A 27,950-nucleotide genomic window follows, 5' to 3' on the forward strand; every position below is an offset into this window, starting at 1 on the left:
AACAAACAGAGGTCTCTACTTGATGAGCTGACCTGAATGCAACTTTGTTTTGCATAAAAAACTGTGTTGGGGACACTGTTCAGCAGCATGCTAATGTATGCGTACCAGGTACAGGCAAAATTGCCCCAGGGGGACCCAGGTTTGAATCTGGCCTGGGTCATTTGCATCTCCATCTCTCTCTCTCTCCTCCAATACTTTCCTGTTGCGCTCACAAAGCAAAAAAAGCCCCGCAAAAATCCTGTTTTGACTGTTCATCAACAGGGTAATGTTGAGATTCGCACCACCAGAAACCAATTCATTTGAATATTTCTGCATATGAAATGCACTGTCCTGACTGACATTTCTGATAAGTGGAAGAAATCACTAGAGGTGGCTACTGTAAGTTTAAGAGATTGGCTAATGTGTGCAGAGAGAGAGAGAGAGAGAGAGAGAGAGAGAGAGAGAGAGAGAGAGAGAGAGAGAGAGAGAGAGAGAGAGAGAGAGAGAGAGAGAGAGAGAGAGAGAGAGAGAGAGAGAGAGAGAGAGAGAGAGAGAGAGAGAGAGAGAGAGAGAGAGAGAGAGAGAGAGAGAGAAATGGATATGTGATGTGCAAGAGGGGAGAAGGAAGGTGGGTGTGTTGGTATGGAAAAAGAGACAGAAAGAACCAGTGTGTGTGCACAATACATAGATGTGAATGTGAGGATCCAGGCATGTGTGTGGGCTCTCCTAGCGATGCTGTAACTCTCAGCCAAGATGAGATGCCTCCTTTTAACACACACTCACAAACACACACACACACACACACACACACACACACACACACACACACACACACACACACACACACACACACACACACACACACACACACACACACACACTCTCTCTCTCTCTCTCTCTCTCTCTCTCTCTCTCTCTCTCTCTCTCTCTCTCTGTATGTATTGCCACTTTCCAACACTCCAGTCTCCCCACCCCCATCAGCAACTCACGCCTGTCACCACGCTCCATTCCCCACCAGTGAACACACACACACACACACACACACACACACACACACACACACACACACACACACACACACACACACACACACACACACACACACACACACACACACACACACACACACACACACACACACACACACACACACACACACACAGCCAGCCTACACCTCTTCATAACCAGCAGTTGTGCTCGGCACGGCACTGTGTAAGAATTCACAGTGCCGAAACACAATTTCTCTCGCTCACTGTCTCTCTCTCACAAATACACACAGGCAGGCAGACAGGCAGACAGACAGGGAAGCAGCCAGGCAGGCAGACAGACAGACAGACAGACATGATGCATGCTCACTCGCGCACATACTGTACTTCAGTGCATCTGAAGAGAGAAAGGCAGCACAACACCAAACCACTCTCTGTAGGGCCGTTAAAGTAGGATGAATCCAACCAGAGGAAGCAATCCTATCTTTCTTTCTCACCATCATCCATCCTCCCATTATCCTCTCATTTGTCCTCATCATTTTCTCATATTTGACTCTCTTTGCATCCTCTTTTCAGCCATTCTCTCTGTCTCCTTCTCTCTGTCTGTCTGTCTTCCCCCCCCCTCTCTCTCCATATCCTCTATGTCTTTTGTGTTATCATAGCCATCTGCACTTGGTGCTCTGTGAAACATTTTCCAGACCATCCCAGTCTCTATGCAGACTCCTCATCATGATCTTGATGATGGTGAGGAAGAGAGGTCAACCATTATGGCACACACACACACACACACACACACACACACACACACACACACACACACACACACACACACACACACACACACACACACACACACACACACACACACACACACACACACACAACAACAACAATAATAATAATGGTGATGACGGTGATGATGGTGATGATGGTGAGGAAGAGGAAGCTTACGCATTATGGCTCATCAGCTGCCACCTAATGAGGCCAGATCTCTTTCAAGGCACCACAGCACAGCACTTCACACATTCGCACTTATTGATGCATACGAGACTCTGGAACTGGAGGTTTCTCCTCTCCAATCAATGCTGCCTACCTCCTTTGCCTTGCCTTGCCTTGCCTTGCAGGGCTGGACTGAGATTTTTTAAAGTACACTTTTTAAGCATGTATTATTTTTTACATGACAGGATAGTGGATGAGAGACAGGAAGTGAGTTGGGAGAGAGAGAGAGACGAGGAAGGGTCCGCGAAGGACCCGGTCCCGAATCAAACCCGGGTCGGCCATGTAGGCCTAGTAAACGAGTGCCCTGTTAGCGCCACGGTAGGGCCAACCCAGGCATTTTTGGCGTAGATCAGCCCCTCACCCCCTACATACTGCAATCATGATGGACTCAGTCCACTGTACATATACTGTATTAAGCATGCAATGATGGGCCGCCCCACATCTAAATTGTGGGTCGGTCTCCAAGGGAATACTTGAAAGAAAAAAAACAAAAACAGATGAAAAACAACAGCATCGGCCCCTGGTGAATGTCGGCCCACCTGGAAAATGCCCTGTATGCCCAGATTACCCACCCAGCCCTATTGCCTTGCCCTGTCTATAGGCAAAGGCACAGTAATGTCAGCGGAGAACCAAGGAGTGGAGGATTGAAGTGTAGCATAGCCCAGTGGTTCCCAACCTATGGGTCGGGACCCCCCTTATGGGTCGCCAAAGATCCACAGGGGGTCGCGGAGCCCTCTTGATTTTAAGGGGTTTCGTTTTAAATATATATAGCCCATGTTGAATAAAAGACAAAGCATTTAACTAATAAATGCATAGACGCAACAAATTGTAAGTGCTACATTAAACATTTATTCTATATTTGACCAAAGACGGATTGAGGAATAAAATAACTAAAATAAGTTTTCGCAGGAAACAGAGGGCATCTTGTGACTCTTGCGGGCGTTCGCGTGGTTGGGTCACCAAAGCTTACAATAGTAAAAACATGGGTCCCTTAAGAAAAAGGTTGGGAACCACTGGCATAGCCTACTACATACTGAGACTCAGCTGTTACTAAAGGATTGCACACTGTTACATAATGTCTTCATCTCCTTGGTATTTTGACTGGAGTCTTATGCATGTGAACCAGAAAGAAGAGGATTGTGGTAGTTGATGCATCATGTTGAAATGAATACATGTACAGGAGAGAAGACTGGAAAGGGCGATTTTGAGAAGAATCCTAAGAAGAGGATGTTGACTAGATCTGCTTACTTGTTGACTGATAAAGCTGCCTTTGATCAAAAATCAAGTTATTGTATATAAAAATTTATATAACAATGTAAACAAAACTAATGTAATTAAAGCCTTCAATGGAAAATGACTTTCTAATGGCAATGTTAGACAAATAAAGCTTTCAGAATCGTGAATCTTTTGAATCTCGTGTTTCCCCTAGTTGACAAGAGATAAGAAAACGATGAGGATCAAAAGAAGGGAAAGAGAGGAGAGGGAAAGAGTGGGGGATGGCAGGTGGTTCCAGCAGTAGCAGCAGCAGCAGCAGCATCGGCAGCAGACGCCTCTGTAAGCACCGCTCCCTGGGCTCCACTCCCACGAGTCTTCTTCAAATCCCCCTCATCCTCTGCTCTCTCTCCTTCTCTTCGCCGTTGCCCAGGCAACCAGCCCCATCTCCAAAGACATTCTTTTAGAGTGAAGACGGAAAAAAATAAAGCCTGCACTCAAGTGTGTATGTGTGTGCGCTCATGTGGTTTTGATGATAGGGACCTCATGGAACACTGTAATCGGAGAGAACCTGGTTTCAATGAGACAAGCAATACATCTGGCTGAGCTCCTGCTTGCATTGATGAACGCATGACTAAATTCAGGCACTGATATACTGAGTAAGAGATTCAAATGGAGATTTACATCAGATCAGAGTGCAATCTTAAGTGTTTTCTTTCTTAACCCCCAAATTTATCAATACTCGAGCTTGTGACAAGATGATTTATGAATTAGGCTACATCAGGAGATAGACGTGTGAAAATAATACCCTAAATATGTACTATATGCAGTAGACTATATTACCACACCGTTTATCCACATATGTAACTGTACACTACCCTGTAAAAATACGAATGTTCCCCAAGGATGATCAAATGTCCCTCAAAGAACCATTTGGGTTCCTGGTTTCTCATAGGAAACTTTGAGAACACCTCTTAGATTTTCTCTTACAACCAAGTTCCCAGAGAACTGTTAGGGGTTCCTCCACAGAGGGAAACGTGAGGTTCTTCACAGAACTTCCTTCTTCGAGCTTCAGAAATGAAGAGATTCACAGAAATACATACTCTGTATGATCCACAAATAATTCACTAAGAATGAAATGAATGCACTGAGTATTATTACTCAGAAACTGACGTGTACACAAACCAGGATCAATAATGACACAAACAGTTACGCGTATTGAAGTTCATGTTTTTTTTATTGGAAAAAAACAATTAAAAGACTAGCATGTACAACTTGGAATGAACATAACCTGAACTCAAAAAGATGAGAAGACGCAGAGATAGACACCTCTGGAGACCTGCATATCTGAGATCTTGTGAGGAAACCCCCCCACCCCAAAACAAAAACAAAAAAATAAAAATGCAAGAACAAACAAAAAGAAAAAAATAGATGCTCGTGGTACAACCGTGTCTCCCCCTCTCCCAAAAGACACATAAGGGCACCCACACACCACCCCATTGTTTACAGGGGGGCGGAAGGTGCCCAAAAACCTGAAGACTCAAGTCCCCTCTTCCCCTCCTCCTCTACCTCCCAAACGGCTCGACACACATGGAAAACAAAACTCCAAATATTTCCTAACATGCCAAACATGTCTTTTTTTTTTTTAACTTCTAGATTTTTTTTGCCTTTTTTGATAAATGCTCCATTTTCTTAAAAATATCTCTTAAGTTTCTTTTTTTTAGAATTATTTAAGCAAACTGCACAGGTCCCATTCATACAATACAACATCCCCACAGTCCCTCCCCCGATGCCCACCCGCCCACCCCCACTGCAATTTCATCATGTCTTGGTGCGTTCACACACTATCGGACAAAATAAAAATAATGGGAGAGTTTCCTTCTTGGGACTTGTATGAACGCCAATCAATGTCGGATTTGAAAAATGGTTTTTGAATGCTAGCAGTTTGGGATTCTCAGTAAAATGCTACAGACGTTTTAAAAGGACGAGTCCTTTCATTGATTGCGGTTGAACTAAGGTGTTTAAGTTCTACGAGTCAACAACAGGATAAAGAAGTCAACAGTCTACCTGTGATGACCATGAATTTCATGTATAGTTTTTATTGCCTTCATTAAAATAAAATAAAAAAATGTGTGGAGATAAATATGGATATCAGTCAGTTCATCGATGCATTTATTTTCCTTCTCTCCCCAATCTAAAAAAAAAAAAAAAGCGTAGGAAAATAATGGGGATTAAGTTAATGGGAATTAACTTTTGGAGCTTTTCAAACTTCCAAACGTCCGACCAGCACGTGAACACACCACACCACACCTCCGCCTCTGAAAATCCCCAGACTCCTCCAGTCTAACCGGATACCACCCCACCCTTTAAAGACCAAACCCCCGTCCCGCTTTTAAACTCCACAAACGACCGACCAAACGCCAGCAGGAAATGGACGACAATGCCAACCGACTGTGTCCAGACTACGGCTCCAGTCTCAAGCTGCATGCACCAACCAACAACAGAAAGAAAGAACGAACGAGAGGGCAAAAAACAAAAAGGAAAAAAAGAGGAAAGGAAAAATGAGTTCATTTAGAGGAGAAGAAAGAGGAGAAAACAATAAAGGAAAAGAAGAATTAACGGCGGCCAGCCCAAACTCTTTGCCATGAGGAGCAAATGGAACCGGTTTTCAGCTGTGGGAGCCCTGTGCTGAGCTCCCGTAAGGGGTTCCTGCAGCTCGTGGGTTATTGGTATAGATTAAGAGATTATTCTGTAGTCTTTACGGATGATCTACGCTTGATCGTCTGGAACAGGACCACTAGTCAGTACATGCAGATTCGTTTTTGTTGTTTGTTTGTTTTTTTCTTCTTTTCATCATTATTTTTTTTTTGTCTTTTTTATGGATTGTTTTTTTTTACTTTTTAAAAGGACATTTTCTCCATGTTTAACATTCAGATATATTTTTCTATACAGAAACAGTATGAATAGATGAATATTTTTGCAAGAGGTAAGTAAAACATTTGATTGTTTTTTTTTTTTCCTTTTTTGTTTAAATCTTCTAAGGAGGTCAGGAGAGGACGGGGGCTCTTCACTTTGCCGTCATCATTTGTACAAACTCTGTTGGGAATGAAGAACAGAGAGGACGAAAAGAAAAAAAATCATTAGAAGGAGAGCTTAGCAATCAGTCATCATATTACATTTCAGTCTGTCTTCAATGCCCTCCCTGTACCATTCACTGTTACTAAGCACCACCGTGGAAGATCATGTCCGGATAAGACGAAAGCAATTGAATCCAGATCGTAGGAGTTTGTCTCATCCAATCAATAAGCTGCAGTGTATGTGACATCAAAAGGACTAGGAAAAGCCTATGGACGAATGAAAATAATTCCTCTGATTCACTTTATGGTACACTACGTAGCGGAAAAAAGCTAATGCAACCACGGTTATGTAATGAGCCAATGCAACTGGCCGATTATGTAATGAGCTATATAGTGAACATATTGGACGTAAATCCACACCAAATATCTGCACTGAGAAATTCTGCATCTATAATAGGAGCCACTTATATTGTACTGCGTTTCCTTTACTGCACCCTGATTGGCCAGCTAGCAACTACCTTGTAAGTGTTGTAAAAGTCGCATGGTATGAAATGGAACAAGAAGAAAAAACAAGTGGCTTCTGCTGTATAGTATTCTGTAGGAAAACCTCAAATCTGAAACTAATGCCATGGGAGACCACCCATGTCCACCGCGCACTGTTACTGTGTATGGGAAAGACAACTTGCTGGCTTGTATTTCTTCAGAATTTTATATCTGGAGGCGAGCCATTTAATTGTAATAATGGATGAAATAGTCTTGGCACACGAAAAGGATTGCGGCTTTAATGACACAAATAAAGCCTGCTTGGTCGTTTAAGTTATTGCTACACAAGACTGCGACGTTCAAACAAATTAACAAATTAATTCATAAACTAAAATAATTTGGACCCAGCCCAGCGTTTAAATTCTCATCGTTAGCCACTGAATTAAGCTGGCGTCTGATTTTGTTCCTCAAAGGAAGGAGTTAAGAAAAGTTCAAAACGTTTGTCTCTGGATTTCACCAGTTTTTTTCTCCAATAGATTTCCCTAACTTGCATTCAGCTCTGCGAGTCATTTTCCAGATGAGAATGTTCACAGTCAAGTCAAGGTTTATTTGTAATGCACTTTTAAAACAACAAAAGCAGATGACCAAAGTGCCAACAGGAAGGCCTGACTAAAAAGGACTTGAAGATAAAGAACAGACAATATGACTTGAAGACAACCATAAAACACAAAAAGCACAAGTCAGATGACAAGAATGAAATGGCCCTCACCTTCGTAGTTGACCTGTCCGTCTCCATCGATGTCTGCTTCTCTGATCATCTCGTCCACCTCCTCGTCTGTTAGCTTCTCCCCCAGGTTGGTCATGACGTGACGCAGCTCTGCTGCACTGATGTAGCCATTACCGTCCTGATGGATGGATAGATAGATAGATAGATAGATAGAGAGAGAGAGAGAGAGAGAGAGAATGTGTTAGAGAGGGAGGTTGATCATGACATGATACAACTCCGCTGTAGCGTAGTGCTGTGTTTCTCAACTGGTGGAAAGGGACCCAAAAGTGGGTTGCGTAGGGGTTCTGGTGAGTTCGCTGACCTGTGGTGCAAAAATGTATGAAGTGACCCTTTTATTGCCAGTCACAAAATTGAACCAAGATGATACAGTATTAAATAAATGACAGTATGTCACAGAGTGAGTGAAACGTGGCTAATAGTCCTCTCCACTACTTGATAGATATGTTGTATGTAAGCATACAATGCAAAGGCTGATGCATATGATAAAATGCATGGATATATTTTTGGCAATTATGTGAAGATTCCGACGGTACAACAAAATATTGGGACACAATGTAATGGTGGGTCCCAAGACTATTCCAGTTAAGAATTCCTGGTGTAGTGTAGATGTAAAAAAGTCAGAGAATACACACACGTCAGTAGCACAGATCCTGGACCAAACAAAAGATAATTGAAAGGAAAATAAACGTTATTCGTGCCCTTACATTTTGTCTGGGAAAAGCTGCGGACCTTTATTTTCCAGATAGTGCAACGTAGCCATTACCGTCCGGATGACAGAGGGGGCACAGTGTCTGAGTGTGACATGCGTCATGCACACATCTTTTAACTAGGTCACTCCACATACAAATGTGTATCCTCCAGACGAGTAAAAAATGCCATTATTACTCAAATTACTAAAAAAAAAGACCCCAATGATTGTCCTGATATTAACTGATTAACTTCGTCCTATGTCATCTTGTCTTTAGTCCCGGGTGTGGGGTGGGGGAGAGGGGGGTATTGTGTTTGTTTTTGTCCATTGTGTCTTTTTTGTTTTCGTAACTGGACATACTGAAATACTGTAAATGGCACAGCGCAATTCTCCGAAAGGCCAATGAATATTCTACTCTCTCCATCCCCTGGCCACGCTCACCTTGTCGAACACTCTGAAGGCCTCGCGGATCTCCTCCTCGCTGTCTGTGTCCTTCATTTTTCTGGCCATCATGGTGAGGAACTCTGGGAAGTCGATGGTGCCGTTACCTGGAGACACATAGACAGATAGACAGACAATGAGACTGGAGCATTCACATCAGAGCTTGACATTTGCACTGGCCAACCAGCCAAATGCTGGCAAAACTTGGCTGTGGCTAGTAATAATTTCAGTGTCAATTTGGCAGGTGGTTTATTTCTTGGTATGACATATCCTGCTGTTTGTCCCTTGTGTATCAATTGTTTGTATTTAAGTTCAGGAAAATACCAAGTTATTAATATCTATTTGTTTCTATTTATTTCTTTTTTATTTATTTTAGTTCTATTTATTTCCATGTAGAAAGCTATGCACTCATTTTCTTGCTTTAGTACCTTCTTTAGTACCATCTGAAGTTAGATGTACAGCATCATAACAAAGAAAAAAAACCATCACATTGTGGCTAGTTAGTAGAATAGTTGAATGGCTGGGGAATTGGGAAAACTACTAGCCACAGTGGCCGGTGAGTAACACCACAGCACAATCAGGAAGTGGAGTCCTTGGAGAGTCAAGTCTCATTGCATCCTTTGTAATACGCATTTTGTGTACATGTGTATTGTGTATGTCTGCACTGAATTACATGCATGTACTGTTTGTATGGGGAAGTAGTGCCACTGAGGTAACCAATCACGTGGGCGACGTATGAAAAGGCACAGTCAATTTTGTTGTGTACACTGTGCATTGTGGTGTGTAATCCCTATGACAAAAAAGGGCTGCTGTTGTTTTTGTTTTCCTGAGTGAGTGTGCGAGTTTGCATGCGTGCATTTGGCCGTGTTTGTTTTGGGTCCATTATACTGCCAGGGCCCGGAGGGGAATGGCATATAAAGACACAATCGCACGCACCTTGTTAGTAAAGGCTGCAAACATGGGACTTTATTTTATCTCAACTTAAGTCATTTGTCCTCTGTCAGTTATACTAGCACTTAAAGCTACCAGTCTAGCAACAAAATTTAATCGCTTTTAAAAAAAATTAAAAAATAAATAACACCCAAAGCCAGTTTCCAGTTCCTTGGGCTTGATAAGGACAAACACTGTAAAGCGTTTCTGACAGCCTCAGAAGGAAGGAAGGTTAGGTTAGGGCCCCCGTTTGCCCTGCACTGATGCGTCCTTAGCACACTACCCGACCCGTCCCGCATCTGACCCATTTCTTTGTGAAGCGTACCGATGCACCCCTGTAATGATGCCTAAACGCCAGCAAAGCTGTGAGACTTGAGAAGTGGAGCACAGGGCAGAACAGAAAATGGGGGCAGAACACGGGGCAGAACACTTTTGAGAGACAGAGCGCATGCAAGTGTGTGTGAGAGTGAGCAAGCGAGAGAGGGTGAGTGTGTGAGGATGTGAGTGAGTGAGTGAATGGAAGACAATGTGTGTGTGTGTGTGTGTGTGTGTGTGTGTGTGTGTGTGTGTGTGTGTGTGTGTGTGTGTGTGTGTATCTGTATTTGTGAGTGCTCGGTATCAAATGCTGCTGTGTGTATTAGCATATGGAGGGTGCGTGAGGAAATGTGATGATTATCTAGTCTATCAGCTGGCCCCTGGGGGCTGGCAATGGCAGTGGAGGCGCCCTCTGTGCAGACACAAAACCCTCCCTCGGCCTCATAGGATACGCGCTGCAACTGCTGCTCCCTGCTCCCCTGAGGAAGGGGCACGTGGGTGAATGAAACAGACTATATATGCGAGTGTGAGACTAAGTGTGTGTGTGTGTGTACACTTGTTATACCACTATTGTGAGGACCACAACTTACGGTAGGGACACATAGACGCGAATTTGGCCAAGCGAAGCGAACTTCGCCATTCATTCCTATGAGAGAGGCGAAGGCAAGCGAAAGCAAATGAACAGAAGCGAAGCGAAATCGTTAAACCAAGTTTAATATTATGCAAATGAGGAGTTAATTCGCCTGCGGTGGCCCAATCAAATCAACAACATAACTATTCCATTCCATTTGATTCGCCGCGACGACCTGATGACGGTTGAGATGTCAATTAATTTTGCTTCTCTTCGCCTCGCTCGCTTCGCCTGCTATATGTCCCTACCTTTAACATTTTACCTTTGACATTTGTGGTTTTGAGGACATTTTAGTTGGTCCTCTCAGCCATTAACCCCTTAATGCGCGCTGTACCTCCAGTGGCACGCTGTACTAGTTATTGAAATGTAACTACCACAGCACTACAATACTATGACACGACACAGACCCTTTAGTAATGCACCATGACTTGGTCATTACCACACTGGTAACGACAAATGTATAAAGCCGTGTCTTAAGGGGTTAAGTTAGGGTTAGGGATTGTTTTGGTCAGGGCACAGGTTAGTCACATTCACTTGTTTTCAATGCTAGTAAAATGCATGGGAGTGAATGGAAATGGTCCTCACAAAGACAGTAATACAAGTGTGCGTGTGTGTGTAAGTAAATGAGTCTGTGCAGAGCATATGTGAATGCGAGACAAAGAGTACATTTGAGAGACAGAGACAATGCGTGTTTGGTTAAATGGAGATGTGCACACACACCGCCTCTGTCTCTCAAACGTAGACGCACACATACTTTGTGAGAATACATGAGACCGCTTATGTGTACTGAATGCGACACACACACACCATCTGAATCACAAGGACACACATTCTGGCCGTCTCCATTTAACACACACACACACACACACACACACACACACACACACACACACACACACACACACACACACACACACACACACACACACACACACACACACACACACACACACACACACACACACACACACACACACAAGATGGGATGGGTAGAGCAGGACAATGGGGAAATTTGATAAGTTCACTCGCTGCCTTCCAAATGTCAATAAGAGAACAATGTCCCCATCGCAAGCCCGCATGCAGGAGTGTGTCTGGAATAAATACTTATGCCATGCTCCATTTGACAGGGCTGTGTGTGTGTGTTTGTGTTCCATTATTCCCCAAGGCCATTAGGCGATTGGCCAACTTCATGTGTGAGTGTGTGTGTGTGTGTGTTGCATGTGTTAGTGAATCCAACTGCCCCTCTTTCTGTATATGTGCATGTCCCTGACTCTGTATGTGTGTGGGTACTGTATGTGTGTGAATGATGTGTGTGTACTGTATATGTGTGTACGTGTGTGTGTGGGGGGGTCTGTCAGGGGGAAGCACAGAGGCATACTTTGATTCCCTCTCATATATATATATATATATACATATACATATTCCCCCCTGAGGTATGAAGGGAGAGAGAGAGAGAGAGAGAGAGAGAGAGAGAGAGAGAGAGAGAGAGAGAGAGAGAGAGAGAGAGAGAGAGAGAGAGAGAGAGAGAGAGAGAGAGAGAGAGAGAGAGAGAGAGAGACTGAGCTAGAGCGAGCAGCATGGCTGCAGCAGGAGGGGAGGGGAGGGGGAGGAGGGAGTGGATTACATAAGGGATTCATGGGCCCATTATTACCTGCACTTATTCAAGCGGCTTTGCTGCAGTCTGACCCACATAAAGACGCGCAGAGAGGAGAGGAGCAAAGGAGAAGAGAGGAGAGGAGGAGAGGAGAAGAAATGAGGAAAGGAGAAGAGAGGAGAAGAGGAGGAAAGGAGAAATGAAGAAAGAAGGAAAGGAGTGCAGGAGGGGAAGGGAAAGGAGAGGGGAGGAGAGGAAAGGAGGGGAAAGGATAGTGGAGGAGAGCAGAGGAGAGCATATACGCATGGAGGAGATGAGTAGAGAGGACGATAGAGAAGAAGAAAGCAGAGAAGAGAGCAGGAGAGAAGAGACGAGAGGAGAGGAAGAAAGGGATTGTACAGAGGAGACGAGAGGAGAAGAGGGTAAAAGAGAAGAAAATTAGATGGATAGCTGAGTAGAGAGGAGAGGGGTGGTAGGCTAGGTCTATACGCCTCACTCACTCACTCACTCACTGACACACGCGCATGCATGCGCACGCACACAGACATTCAATCGGGATCATCTCACACACTGACTCCCACGCATGCATGCACACACATTCAGTCAGTATCAGCTCGCACACTCTGTAGCTCTGCTATGCTCCTGTGTGCTTTTCTATGGCCAACGACGCTGTACATTAGATTACATTTAGCAGACATTTTAATACAGAGAGGCTTACAAAAGAGGACATACAGCACATAGCTGCATATTGACACCGACAGCAAGTATCATTTGAAAATTAAATTAAGATGTTCAAAATACAGACTGATGTTCTTATGTTAAGATAACCTCTTCTCCAGAGTCCATGATAATTTGCTAATGTGGTGGTTTTATAACAAGATCAATTTAACTTAATTTTTTTTAACTGCCTAAGGTCAATATCCCTCGTAATACATAGAGTAACTGACCTGTAATCTGAAAAGTTGATACTCATTACATCAACCAGCCAGTGCACAGTGTATGGTTTGGGAGACGGACGCGCGCACGCCTACACACACCGCACGCACACACACACGCACTTTAGCCAATTCTACCTGACGGGATGCCTCATTTTCACACTACACAACACAACCCCCTCATTCCACCCCCATCACAATGCCGCTATACCCCACCTGGGTATTACTAGGCCTGTGTGTGTGTGTGTGTGTGTGTGTGTGTGTGTGTGTGTGTGTGTGTGTGTGTGTGTGTGTGTGTGTGTGTGTGTATAGAGCAGGGGTGGGCAATTATTTTGGCCCCAGGGCCGCATTGGGTTTAGAATATTGACTGAAGGGCCGGATGCCACAGACAACTTGCCTGTGTCACTGATAAAACAGTGTACACTGACGTAAGTTGGCAGCAATGATATTCCTGCACATTGTAATTAAATGTATTTAGATGACGCCTATGTCTTTGGTTCATCTTAAATTCTCAAGACTCTTGTTTTAGGAAGCATTTTAAGAATGTTGAGTAACCATTTGAATTTGGATTTAAAAGTTGTTTTTCTTGTAAAGGCTCTGGGGGCCACATGAAATGGCTCAAGGGGCCGCATGTGGCCCCCGGGCCTGAGTTTGCCCACGTCTGGTGTGAAAAGGGAGCTTGTAATGACTGCATATGTAGTACAGTATTTGTGTGGGGGGAAAACAGATAAGGCGCAGCATGTAGCAGCTGTGTGTATGGCAAAATGTGTATGGTGTGAAGTTATTTTGTGCATGTGTTAGTACGGAAGTGTGTGGTGTGTGTGTGTGTCCACACATGTTGGTGTGTGTGTGTGTGTGTGTGTGTGTGTGTTTCTCTCTCCTCTCTAGCTCCCTGTGTATGTGATTGTGTGTGAATGTGTATACGTGTGATTGTGTGTGTGTGTGTTTCATTCTCTCCTCTCTTCCTCCCAGTATGTGTGTGTGTGTGTGTGTGTGTTTACTGTATGCATGTGTGTGTGTGTGTGTGTGTGTGTGTGTGTGTTTACTGTATGCATGTGTGTGTGTGTGTGTGTGTGTGTGTGTGTGTGTGAAAGTGCTTCTCCCTCTCTACCTCCCGGTGTGTGTGTGATTGTGTATGCGTTTCACTCTCTCCTCTCTTCCTCCCAATGTGTGTGTGTGTGTGTGTGTGTGTGTGTGTGTCTGTCTCTCTCTCCTCTCCTGTCTTCTCCTCCTCCCACTCACCGTCTGCGTCCACCTCGTTGATCATGTCCTGCAGCTCAGCCTCTGTGGGGTTCTGGCCCAGCGAGCGCATCACCGTGCCCAGCTCTTTGGTCGTGATGGTGCCATCGCCGTCCTTGTCGAATAAGGAGAAGGCCTCCTTAAACTCTGCAGACGGAGAGACAGAGACAGAGAGAGAGAGAGAGAGAGAGAGAGAGAGAGAGAGAGAGAGACAGAGAGAGAGAGACAGAGAGAGAGACAGAGAGAGAGAGAGAGAGAGAGAGAGAGAGAGAGAGAGAGAGAGAGAGAGAGAGAGAGAGAGACAGAGACAGAGAGAGAGAGAGAGAGAGAAAGAGGAAGGGAGAAAAAAAACGATACGGGAGAGAATGATTAGTGAATGCAGAACATAAAAAAACAGAAGCAGAAATATAAAACAGAAGACTAAAAGAAAAAAGGAAACTAAAAACTAAACTAAAAAAATGGCCAGATGGGAAAATGCCGGAATCTAATCTTATCCGACACACACACACTAAAAAAAATCTGCCACAGAATGGTGGTGCAGATAACATAAATCCACAGACCCCAACCCTTAGCTGAAAAAATAAAAAAGGAGGAGAGGAAAAAAAAAACCCACACACACACACGATCAAAACTCCATCACAAGATGTTGAGAGGGAGAGAGGAGGGGGATGTTTCTCAGTTCCAGAGCTGATGCTGAAGCCGCCATACAACACAACACAACACAGCACAGCAGGGAGGTGTGGACCAGAAGCAGAGGCGATTATTGATAAATATTTCATGGCTCTCGGTTGGCTGGGCTGGATGTCCCATTTCTTTGCAACGGCACAGACGACGACAGGAGGGAGCAAAGAGCCTTAGCCACAGCGAGGGAGAGGGAGAGAGAGAGAGAGAGAGAGAGAGAGAGCCAGCCAGCCCGGTCTAAATGGGTCTGAACACAGACCCCCACCTCTCTCCCTCTAATGGACTTGCTTAATCACTGGTATTAATCTCAGACAGCCCTCATTAGCCGCTGATAAAGGGCTGCGTTAAACCACTGATAGATGGCCTTAATCAGAGATGGGCTGGCTGACACACACACACACACACACACACACACACACACACACACAAAAGACACACACAAAAGACACACACACACACACACACACGCACACACTTTGAATTATTCAGTTATAGACAAAGACAAAAACTAAAAGAAAAGAAAGCCGAGCACAGAACAGACAGGGCTTTCAGGCACGTACTCACCAGCGATCTGCTCCTCTGTTAGCTGGTCTGCCTGTGGACAGGATAGGGGGAAGGAGACAAAGAGAAGACAGAGAATATTAATCAGTTTTTGCCCATCAGTCTTTCAAAAATTCACATTTCTGAGGGTTAGGACAGATATCACTGATACAGGCGAGGCCGATTTTCAACAGTGACAGCCTAGTAGCGACAAAGCCACGCGCTGACTCGCTGAAAGCCACAGGAAAGGAGAAATAATGACAAACCGCTGCGGTTCTGACCACCATCACGTCCCTACTGCGGTGGCCTGGGCTGGCCGCTGTCTCTTCCGATGACAAATGACATTTCCGTGACACACCCTGCCGCTGCAGCGAGCCGGCCGATGCTAACCACTTTATGATTGCCACTATAGGGTCTCTGGCTTTCTCTCCCTCTCCCTCTCCCTCTCTACATCCCTCTCTCTCCCCCCATCACAGCCAATTCCCACCTCCCCACGCAGCAGAGACAGATTCCATCGGCCGAGGGGAAATGTGTAGTGTAAATTGCATTAGCGAGGCGGTCATGTACATCACATTAGGAAAAGGACAGAAAATTGTGCAGATAATATTTCCTGTGTACTGTGCAAAAAACCCCTGTCGTTTTCAACCACTTAACACTGAGATATGAATGGACACAGCATGCAGGTCATCCTCAGATGTGCTTCAACTCCAGCATAATAATCACAGTTGCTTATAATGAATTGTACACAAAATCGCTTTACTATTTTGAGCATATTGAGGAAACTAGTGAGAATAAGATGGCCAGGGCAAGAACAGTAATTTGTCTTATAGTATAGAGTAGAGCATAGAGCATCACAGACTCCAATACCACAATGCCTTTCAGTCATCAGTGATTATGAGACCATGATCTCTCCTTCTTTGAACTCAACAACACGCATCTTCTCCCTGCAGAAGAGCCGATTATAATGAGATCCTGCGCTACGCCCCATATTTCCCTTATCTATACGCTAACCCTCAGTGAGGACATGGCAGTACACATCCTCCTGTATCAGTGAAGAAAAGCCAGCAGCAGGCGTGTAAACCTGAAAGTTGTCCCACTGAATAGTGGTCAGGTTGGCCACCAGTGTCTTGGCCTTGGGCTCGTATCCCTTGGAGGTGTTGGACTTGGGCTCTGGGGGTTTCACCCCCGCAACACCACCACCAACGGCTCCAACCCCCACTCTCGCTCCTCCACCCACAGCAGTGGGACGTCCCGAAGTTCCAGTTCCAATGCTTGTCCCACCAGAAGATCCAGAAGCTCCACCACTTGCTCCACCGGGACCTTTAGCAGAACCAGCAGCAGCAGCACCACCACCACCAGGGACGCCTCCTCCTCCTCCACCACCACCCGCTGCCCCGTTCTTGGAGCTGAGGCCGTCCAGGGCGGCACGCACCGTGACCAGCCCCTCGGCCAGGCACTCGGCCCGCTTGGCCGTCAGCCGGCCCTCGCGCCGCACCTCGGCCAGCTCATGCCGGCTGGCCTGCAGGCAGTTCTTCACGTCGCGCAGCTCCCTGACCACCGCGTCCACGCGCCCGTTGGTGGACTCCACCAGCATCTGGAGGAACGACTGGTAGTTGCGCTCCTGAAGCTCCACTAGCTCCTTGTAGAAGTACTGCTGCTGGTCCAGCAGCTCGTAGACCATGGAGAGCGTGGCCAGCGAGTCTCCTTCCACGGCGTGCCGGTACATGGCCTGCTTCTTGGGGTGCATCTTGCGCATCGCCCCGGCTCAGAATTGGCCACCGCTAACGCTAACTGCCGTCGTCGAAGTCACTGGAAATTATTATATCTTCTCGCCTTTATTATTTCCGACTTGAGGTCCTCCAAGTTCTACACCTCTTTTGTTTCCTCCTTTCCACCTGCTTTCTTTTCACTCGCCTTCTCTCTCCCTCTTGGGATCGTTCTCTCCTGCTCTGCTTCCACGGTAACTGGTCTGAACCCCCTGCCTGGTGCAGAGCGGCAGGTGGCCAAAGACCAGAGGAAGAACTGAATGAGTGAAAGAGTGAGGGAGAGGGGGAGAGGGGAAGACCAAAGCAAAGCATGGAAAGAAAGAGAGAGAGAGAGATACAGAGACAGAGGAGGTGAAAGAGAGAAGGGGTCGAAAAACAAGACAGTGAGAGCCCCGTGACTTTGCCGGTATTGTGTCATCTCTCCACAGCTGCTGCAGTGGTGGTGGTGGTGGCAGCATCATCATCATCCATTCACCTCCTGCTGGGGTATACACCAGGTGAGGGGCCCGGCTGGGTATTGTATCGAGTGCCTGTCTGTCTGGGTGAGTGACGATCAGCAGGGGTGGGGTGTTTGAAGTCAGTTGAGGGGCCTCGATAGACATCTGTTGGATTGGCTTTAGGGCCCGGGAGGTCCCCTGCTGCCTCCGCCACGGCCACCAATACCAAAGGGGGGCTGTCAACGCCTCGGCATTAGTTTTCACCGGCACGGGAAGATTGTTTTTCCGCAACACGTGAGGTGAGGTGAGGTGAGCTCAGATTTGTCCAATTCACCTACCAGCCCTCCATCCACCTCCTCTTTGCCACCTTGAAATCAGGTGAAGTGAGCAGTGACACTCGCTCCGTGCCAATCGAGGCACAGATTGGAGGGCGCCAGGGGAGGCAGGGCATGCCAGGGGCCACACAGATTAAGTTCGGATGGGATGGGATGGGATGGCTGACGTTCGAGCCGAGCCACACTTGCTCACCTGCCAGCCCCACTCTGTCAGTACTTCAAAACCATCCAAGAACCCCACGCTATTCCATCTCCTTCTACACCTTTGCTGGTCTGTCCTTGGCTAACTATCAGTGTTGCCAGATTGGGCGGTTTCCCACCCAATTGAGCTGCTTAGGATGGCAGTCTGTGGGTTTTACTGCAAATTGATGGCCATAGAACTCAATTCAAACTGGCCGGGATTTAGTCCTTCCAGGCGGGTGTTTCCAGCATTTTTTTTGGCTGGAAATAGTCAGTCTCATCTGGCAACCCTGCTCACTAGTGTTACCCTCCTGCAGAGCATGTCCCTTATCCAAGGCAGGACACTAGCAGTGTGCCTGGACACTCAGCTCAGTCCTGGTGTCCGGCCATTTTTTTGTATTGCTTGCCATTGAGACACAACTTGGAAAATAAAAGGTTTCATATAGGATATCTTTGATTTAAAAAAAAAAGATTAAAAAAATAATAATAATAAGATTACTATCAACTCAATCTACACTGCTGATCCCTAACCTCAATTCATGTGGGCTTGCATCGCACACTTTTGCAGTGCTTGTCCTCAATTACTCCCCCCTTACTTTTATCGCGTCTAAAGTCTACCATGCAAACCTTGTACTTTTCGCTCGTTTATCTACGCTTCAAAGGTTCCTGTGTTGAGTGCTACAGATGCGTGTTTTACAAGGGTGCTCCATAAAGTCTCTGTCTCTGTCTCTGTCTCTCTCTCTCTCTCTCTCTCTCTCTCTCTCTCTCTCTCCACAGCAAGGCCATGTCTTCCTCTGCACCACAGCTTCAGTGCTGGTCTCGTGCCAGGTCAGATGTGCACACACACACACACACACACACACACACACACACACACACACACACACACACACACACACACACACACACACACACACACACACACACACACACACACACACACACACCAGGTATCTGGCCTTGATACAGAATAGCTGCGCAACACTGCCCGGAATCTGGCCTCAATTTGGAGACTCTCCGTAGGCATGAGCTAGCACTTGGATGGTAGGAACCGTGCACACACCCAGAGAGAGAGAGCGAGCGAGCGGGAGAGAGAAAAGGAGAGAGAGCGAGAGAAAGCACTGAACAGCAGGCTAGGTGAACTAGAGGTGTGTGGGCTCATTAACAGTGTGGTATTGCCACTTTCACACCATGTTTGCAGGGCAGCCCCGAGGGGCTTTGGCACTACGGCTCTGCCAATGTGGATGTGGATGATGGAGGAGGTGAGAGAGTGCTGCCTGGCTGAGCAAAGTGGTGGATGGGATGGGATGGGATGGGGTATTCGATGAGGGGGTGGGGGTACCCAGTGAACTATAATGACCTTTCCACACACTCAACACCCTTGGCTTTCCTGTTGGTTACAGCTGTATAACCGTGTTCCCCTGGCCAAATCCACTTAAGATGTCAAGACTATCTACCTCACTCCAAAAGCCATCGTTTACACATCATTTACATTGGCACATTTGGCACACAGACCCAGCAAGGGAATTTAGATGCGCTTCGACCATCAGATGATCCAAGACATGCGAAATGGAAAAATGGGAACTACTGTACAGCCACTGAATTCCTCCACTGTGAGGGCCAGTCTTTGCCTTGGCAGCCATGGCAACACTGACAAATATATACTGTGTATGTATACGGACGATGGTCTATTCCTGCCTAATGTTATACATGCATGATGCAACAGAACATTATCTTGTCAGTGGCGCTGCCCGAAGGAGAAAACGAGCAATATTACGTCACAGGAGGGAGAGTTGGTGAGAGGCGTACAACAGAGCTGCCTTAACTGGAGTGTTGGCTGTTTGCGTGGGGACCCTGCAAACCAACACACTTGGAAGAGGAGGAGGAGGAGGAGGAGGAGGAGGATGCGCTGCATGCTGTGGCCAAGCTTCCAGACCTTTCTGCATGGAAAAGCAGCACATCAACTCACTCCGCGCCGACGCACGCAATCCAGTCCAGTGGCGTGACTCCTGGAGAACTTAGGTCAGGGACCCCGCGGCCATTTGCGACAACCGGTGGGAAAATCCCCCACATCTCTGACACTCAAAAAGTGCTCATGCAGGATCTGCGACCTGGATTTAGATGCAAACACGCAGTTCAAACAAAGCAAAACAGAAAAAAAAATGCAGGGCAGCGCATGGCATGCATGCCTTTTTTTGCAACGTGTGGAGAGTAAGACAAATTCCTTCTTTGAAAACACATTGATTCAATTTAGGGGTTTTCGGTGCGTCACTTGGCTGGTTGCACACAACGCGGAGAGCCTCAAGGCTCAATTCGATGTACAGTATTGGCACAGTCTCGCTCTGTTCTACTACTCAGTTGCATGGAACATGAAGACGACACATCACACAGCTCAATCCAATAACACTGCACTTCTGCACATTTGGGCATTCCCTTACGCAAACGATGCGCTGTAAGCCTCATATGTATTGGAAACACACAGCTCCTCCTCAGCAACGACGACGGTTTTTGGAAACACCACAAACAACCTGGATTCAATTTTGGGTGCGGGTGAGCGTCGTTTGGTTAGTTTAGGCTACCCCAAGTGATTAACCAAAGACCCATGGAGATGGCGTAAAACGGTAACCTGCTTTGCAAAGACCCTTATAATGCCACGAGGAACTAGTTCACAGAAACCAAATAGAAATCCAAAAACAACATGCATGCGAGGGAGGCAGATTAAAGACATTTTCTCCCTGTGGCGCATGACCAAGGGTCCAGACGGGCAAATCGCGTCAGTGTGTATTGAAAACATGTGGCGCCAGGGCAACAACCGGATTTTTCGAAAACAACATTACAACTTGGATTCAATTTGTAGCTTTCTTTTTAGGTGCGTCATTTGGTTAGTTACACAACCTAATTACCCCAGCATGCAAGGAGATTGAAAGAGACTCCCTACAGTAGACACTACTGAGTGCAACAGCGGCGCATCAAGCCACATGACAGGTTTTTGACAGGGGTCGAGTCGAGGAACGGGGGTGATGAGATAGAAAGAAACACCCATCGGTGGAAATTGATCCAACTGCAGGGCTCAAAGAAATGAATATCAACCAAACTGCTTTCCCAGGAACACGCTCAAACCGCTGGTAATATGGGTAGGCGACCTAGTCCGCGAAGTAGTCAACGCAATAGCCTATTCTCGTCAAAAATCGAAATGACACTGGGGTATGTGCCTCTTTCCATCAGAGTTACACACCTCTACAAATCGCTCTGACATAAAGTCAGAAGCAGCAGCTATTACGTTGAAGGCAGCGACCATAGTTCTATGCACAAATAATTGCGGCCATCTCATGACCGCTCGAGCCCAACGGTGTGGGAATTAGATAGGCGGCTTACGGCTATGAAGACTTAGTAAGATTGGTACATGGTTATTTCCATGGTATGTAGACGGCATTTCTCAAACGTATTGACTCCAGCAGTACTAATTTGCACAGAAATAGTTCTACATCAAGCATGGTGTTAAGGATGTGTTCCGTCAAGGAGCAGCGTGTAAGCCATTAACTGTAAACCACTTTCCGCACAGCACATGCAGTTTACTCCAACGTGCAACTTGTCAGGGATACTTTTCTCCTTTTCTCCTCGGGACCATTACACTCATCCCTTTCATTCAAAACATACCCAACTCGAAGGGTTTTCTTGCCATTTCAAACAACTGAGCTAACGCGGTTAGCGATAGCTTGCTAACATCGTCTCCTGTCTGATGTCTCGTCTCAAATAGGGGTGGCAAGTGCAACAGGACAAGTGTCTTCCTTGTCCCCGAATCAGGAAAACACCTGAATAACTATCCGAAAAACGAGCACAACAGTTGACAACTGAAGATACACATTGCGCAACACATTGACTGGGATAACTAGTAACACAGGAGAAAAAACTAACAGTGAAGTAGCCAACTTATCCGTTGATCAGAATCTTTCAAGGAAGCACCAGAGCTAAAACGTTACATCGGGCGTGAAATACGACTGTCGTGTGAAGGCTTGGCGTATTGTCTGCCAATTCCTTCATAACACGAACGAGTTTAATAACCAACAAGAAATGCGAGTGACAAAAATAGTTACATACCATTTCTGAAGGTATTTATGGGTCGTTCTTCACAAGCTACTCTACAAGGGCGACTAGCTTGCGTCTAGCTCCTCTACCACTGATACAACTGAAGATGTGTGTCAGTAGTGGTCTGTGGGCTATATAACCGCTTGTATCCCTCCGCCGCACTGCCCCGGTTCACTCACTTCCGTATATCCCCACTGCAGAAGGCAATTCAACCCCCCCCTTTTTCTTTCTTTTTTCTTTTTTTACAAATAGGCTAATGCAGTGTCCTAGTGCTCTATGAAAAATACTTATGAAGCACCCACAACGACATTTTAAGTCCACACAACTTGTCCACACCAACAACTTTCGCAAAATCAATTAAATTTGAATCTTAGCATTATAATACCTTATGAGGACTTAAAACGTTCCTGAACACTTTTCCTAATCATAGACTTCAGTTCAGTGTCGTAGTGGGTTCATATGACAGAAAAGAAGACCCCCCCCCCCCCCACCACCACCTCCACCACCCCCCAGTGAAGTCAAACTTCACATACTTTTTTCCCAAAATGAAAAGACATTATTATGGCCAATTGTTGACCCAGTCAGGCTGCCTCTGATAATGGCCTGCTTTGGTACTTCAAGATTGGGATATCATTTGAGTGCATTGCATTATGCGAACTATAGTGTAATATTGATGGCCAACTAAACATGATATTGGATGTCAATTTACTGATTGATACTGTAACCACCTCAGAAAACCACCGCAATGCTGCCAAAGTCTTTGCATGAATTGTTGAATGTCCCAGTGAGGGGCAAGCACCAGCACTACAGTTAAAAAAACGGCACTAAATTGTCACGGCGGAAGAATACATTCCACGCTGTGGTCTACTCTCTTTTGTTGATGCTAGAGAAATTGCGGCTAATTCTGTGAGGGCGTGCGCCATTGGGTAGTCAAGACCTGCAATAGTATATTCCATGTAAGGAGGTCGATGATTGGTTACGTTAGATCTGCAATGCGTCAAGCAATTGCGCTCAATTTAGCTTCAGCGGTAACTGTGAGAATACATCATAAGTAACCATAGTTGCAAATATTGTGTACCTTTGGTAATTAGCCCATCGGTGTTATTAGATGTTCACAGCAACTGGATATCGTTTGGTTATGCCGTCTGCCTCAGACAGAGACGGGACACAGTTCGCCTCGGTGGTGTGTGGTGTAAAACGATTGGCCACTGGAAATATCGTGGAACTATTTGCAAAGCGTCGCCGAATCTAAAACGAACTAAGATATATATATATTTTTTGGCGATTGATCGTTTTAACGACTGTATGATGGAGCACGAGATTCTGCGCCATCACACGCAACCTTTTAGGTTTTTGTGGCATACGCCAGCTGTCACTTGATGGCGCAGCCATTGACGCGTTTTGTGATCCAAATGTCCAAGATGCGCTTATTAATCAACTCTTCTGGATAAACAAGAGTGAACTTGCATTTAATTGTTTACAACGTGATAGACGAGTCTACCTTCACAAGTTTGCTTCTTGGACGTCTTAACATCACAGTGACAAGAATCATTTTTCACAAAATCACACAAAACTATCTAGCCATGTTGTAGCACGCACATAATACGCACGCACGCAAAATAACAGAGCGCAAACAACAGTTCACACACACGGCTAATAGCATGTCGTTTCTGTTTTAGTTATAATAGTAACATAACAGTGTTATTAAATAAAATGCAAGGCATGTCAGATTGACACATGTGCGTCTGTTTGGAGGACCGACGCGTGACGTAATATTCCTGCGACTGCGCGACAGCTTTCAAAATAATTCACATTACGAAGATCCTACCATACGATGTCCCTGTTTGCAGCATTTCGTGATGCATCTTCAGAAAAAGAAAGCAGTTCGTCTAAACGTAAGACTCAAACAATATGAACTTCAGATTTTCATTTGGCTGTGAAATGTATTTCCGGTTTCATTTGTGGAGTTTGTACTTGCTTGTTTGTTGTGTGGGGAGCTGGGAAGTTGACAATACTTTTGCCATCATTGAACCTTTAGATTAACTTTCCTTTCGGTTCGAAAGGCCTATACATTAAAAAAACCTCTGTAGCTAGTAATTGTGAACAGCAGTGTTTCCCGCTGAATATGTGCTAATAGTTATGGAGGGTTTAACAGGAGGACTGTCGTGATTGGAAACTAGTTTCACAAGATTTACATTTTTTGTACAGTGGCTTTAGAAATTCCAGGGGACCAGGTCAAAGGTGGGAGGTGTTGTCAATGTGGCTGCCTTAACTGGTAAGCGCTGGGGCCTGTCAACACAGACTGTGTCCTTTACAAAATGTTTCAGTATAGTGCAGTCTTTGATCAGTCTTAAGATGAAGATTATGTGCCCGTCCTTTTGCAAGATGCCAGAGATAGGGATAGCACGAGGAACGGTTTATGATCTCATGGTCATTGTTATTACAAAAGTGTTAAGTGGATAGGGCAATGACAGTCCCTTTATACCTTTGCACATTATTGCAGCATTGCATCTCCTGTTTTAAATCATTCCACAAAAGTCACAAGTGGCTGGCACTTGTCCTTGCCTATATGCAACGCCTTCCTTCGTCGTGACCCGATGAAGACACTATGTTGAAACGTGTAGGGCATATTGGCTGAATTTAATAAAGCTTTTCACTTAAGTAAAGACTGTCTCAAAAGTGTTTTCCCCTTTCTTTTTTACATGACCATGTGGATGGACACCCATATATATATATATATATATATATATATATATATATATATATATATATATATATATATATATATATATTTTTTAAATCCCAAATTATGGTGTAGTGAAGTCAAGAACACCTGATACGCAAATTTACAGGCTCCTTCTGTACATCATGAAAAAACTGAAAGGAAAGTCCGCGACACCAAGCTCCCGTTGCTCTTTTTTATTGTAACGTTTCGGGCAGCATGCCCTTCATCAGACAATCATTGGTATTTTTTGGTCCTGCACCCAATCTTTTTGAGACGGATGTGCGTGTTTTTTTCTTTCTAACTACCATCCTTCTGTACATCATTCACCTAGGAAAAAAAGAATTGGTGTGATAGCTTCAGACAAAAATAATAGCGAGGTTGCAATAGCAGCAGAGGTGAACAAAGTAAAAGTATATTTATGGTGTAAGTACAACACTAGCACATGACATTACATAGTGGTTACACCAGCTATTCCATTGCACCTAATGAGATGACTAGACGTTACTGGGGGGGGAAAAAAAACTAAAACGTAAACCCCATATTTGATAACCAGCACATTGCTCTGTAACTTTAGATCGGTTACTCAGTAAATTTAATTGTGTTGGAAGGATACCATAGTAGGTAGGTTTTGTTTTTTACTTTGGCCACCTCTGAATGAAGCAACACAGTGACATTTTTTTGTCCCGGTGAGGACACGTCAAAGTCTTGCTCTGCATTGTTTTCCCTGCTTTCCTTCGGTCAGCGTATCTCCTTAAGTAATGAGGGTGGCAACAGGCCCTTGTTTGTACTGACCACTCGGGGCTTACTACAGACATCAGTGGGGTATTGAGCGTATTGTTTTGCGTATATTGACCTTGAGCAACGGATGCGGCGGTGGGTGGCTGTCATGTCCTGTGTGCAGTTGCCTCAGTCCGGAGCAGGGGACCACCCAGCCAGCCAGCTTCCCAGCATCCCAGCATCCCAGCTGGCTATTTGCAGCTGTGATTAATCCTGCACGTTACCCCCCCCCCCCCCCCCAGATAATTACAATTGATTCTCTCTCTCTCTTTCTCTTGCTCTCTCTCTGTTTCTTGCTCGCTGTCTGTCTGCCTCACTCCTCACTCTCCCTTTCTCTCTCTCTCCTCTCCTCTCTTCTCTCCCTCCCTCTCCCCTCTCTGTTTCTCATCTCAATCTCTCCTCTCTATATGTCTCTCTTTATCACACACACTGTTATCTCTCTCTCTCGCTCTCTCCCTTTTTTCCTTTCCCTCTCCATTTTTGCTGTCTGGTCCTGCAGAGTTGGACTGGCTGAGTAATCAGAGTTTCCGCTCCGCTGATGCCTTGGCCCTCCACCACATTGCCTTGGAGAAGGCCAAGGAGGGTGAGGAAGGGGAGAGGAGAGAGTGCAGGTGATGCAGTCGTCTTTTTGTACCTCAACGCTTCTCTCTGATTTAATCTAGGGTCCTGTAGCAAATGCTTTCCAAAATAAATATAATTTACGTGATTCAGTATTCTATACCCCAACACTCTCTCTTAGTTTGGATAGTGAATGCTGTTTGTGTGCTGTAACTGCAGTCCATATACAAATTCTTTTTTTTTTACAACATATTAAAATATTAATGTTATGTTGTTTCTATACCCCAAGCCCCTATCTATTTTCTCCCCGGACAGTGACATGTGCACCATGCATTCTAACTTTAGCCCTGTACATGTTTTTCACAAGAGCCATAGGCCTACAGAATACTTTGGACTGTGCTAATAATGGGTATTAAACTGATTAATCACTTATTTCAAATGTGAAAACATGATCATGACAAACAAACAAGGCCAATAAAACCAACTGCATCACTGATTCGCTGATTCACTCATTTTCTCCATCTGTCTGTGTGCTTGTGATCAGTGAGAAGAGCTACGGCCGAATCTCCGGAGAGGAAAGCGAAGGTGAAAGCGGCGGCAGTGGTAGTGGACGACATAAGAAACGGAAGAAAAAAGAAAAGAAGAAAAAGAAGAAGCACAAGAAGCACAAGAGGAAGGGAGGAGGAGGGGAGCGCTCGGGAGACAGCTATGACTCAGACTCGGAGACGGTCTACCCCAGCGATCTGCTCAGGCAGCAGCAGGAGGGAGCCCACAGGTGAGCGCCGCTCTTGGCACCAAACGCGACTTGAGCGACTCCTGTGACTTTGTATTGAATTGCTGGCGATAGAAGAGACAAAAGCGAATTGGCCGACTAGAGGCGATTTGAGCGACTTGAGCTACAATTTGTGGTTGAGCTATGCAAATGCAGTCACAGCCAATGGGAATGTCGGAAGGCTTACCTTCTGCTTTTAACAGATATACGCTGTTGCTTCTATTGCTCGTATCACTCTTACTGCACAGTCCAGTGATTCTCTGTCGCTTAATCTTTGCACTACTATGTACTTTGTTGCTTGCAATGCAATGTCCCATAGGCAACTACCTGAACATTCCATTATCCAAACTCCTGTCCTCCTTTTGTGTTTGTGGGCTCACCATTCTCTGACGCCCCACCTGCGTGGTGAAAACAATTCAGTTTCCCTGCTGTCCGCCTAGGCAAAACAACTTTTGGAGGACATTTTCCCCTCCGATTTCAAATGAGAAAATGACCTTTGAATTGCGCTTGTGCAAGATGTTGAAAGAAACATCTATCATCAATGATGTCTTCAGTAGCCCCTTAATGCGCGCCGTACCTCCAGTGGCACGCTGTAATACACATTGAAATGTAACTACCATAGCACTACAATACTATGACACAACACAGGCCCTTTAGTAATGCACCACGACTTGGTCATTACCATACTGGTAACAATGAATTTATAAAGCCGCGCCTTAAGGGGTTAAAAGGCCAGAAGCACAGGGGAGGACGGGAGTTTGGAAAATGGAATGTACCGTGAACTTCTCTGTCCTGCC

General features: G+C 45.5%; 2 protein-coding genes across 2 annotated transcripts in view; one reads left to right on the forward strand and one right to left on the reverse strand.

Moving 5' to 3' along the window:
* Positions 1 to 4,394: 4,394 nt before the first annotated feature.
* On the reverse strand, positions 4,395 to 22,443 carry calm1a (calmodulin 1a). The gene is made up of 6 exons (XM_063183774.1): positions 22,334 to 22,443; positions 15,542 to 15,572; positions 14,300 to 14,443; positions 8,653 to 8,759; positions 7,506 to 7,641; positions 4,395 to 6,272 (listed from the first exon to the last, which is right to left on the reverse strand). Exons 1-6 carry the CDS (start codon positions 22,334 to 22,336, stop codon positions 6,244 to 6,246), a joined length of 450 nt encoding a protein of 149 aa, XP_063039844.1. The 5' UTR covers positions 22,337 to 22,443; the 3' UTR covers positions 4,395 to 6,243.
* A 1,642-nt stretch (positions 22,444 to 24,085) lies between these two features.
* The window catches only part of nrde2 (NRDE-2, necessary for RNA interference, domain containing), a 31,153-nt gene continuing 27,288 nt past the window's right edge, over positions 24,086 to 27,950 (forward strand). The window contains exons 1-3 of the mRNA XM_063183775.1: positions 24,086 to 24,216; positions 26,323 to 26,434; positions 26,926 to 27,156. Of these exons, the coding sequence (XP_063039845.1) occupies positions 24,156 to 24,216; positions 26,323 to 26,434; positions 26,926 to 27,156 (404 nt within the window). The 5' untranslated portion in view covers positions 24,086 to 24,155. The remainder of the gene's footprint in view (positions 24,217 to 26,322; positions 26,435 to 26,925; positions 27,157 to 27,950) is intronic.

The sequence above is a fragment of the Engraulis encrasicolus genome, chromosome 19, assembly GCF_034702125.1.
Source record: "Engraulis encrasicolus isolate BLACKSEA-1 chromosome 19, IST_EnEncr_1.0, whole genome shotgun sequence".
NCBI classification, from domain to species: domain Eukaryota; kingdom Metazoa; phylum Chordata; class Actinopteri; order Clupeiformes; family Engraulidae; genus Engraulis; species Engraulis encrasicolus.

Excerpts from the sequence above, each read along its gene's own strand:
- calm1a (XM_063183774.1), bottom strand. Across the intron at positions 14,444-15,541 it reads AACAGAGGAGCAGATCGCTG|AGTTTAAGGAGGCCTTCTCC; the intron begins GTGAGTACGTGC and ends CTCCGTCTGCAG. Across the intron at positions 6,273-7,505 it reads CGGACAGGTCAACTACGAAG|AGTTTGTACAAATGATGACG; the intron begins GTGAGGGCCATT and ends CATTCCCAACAG.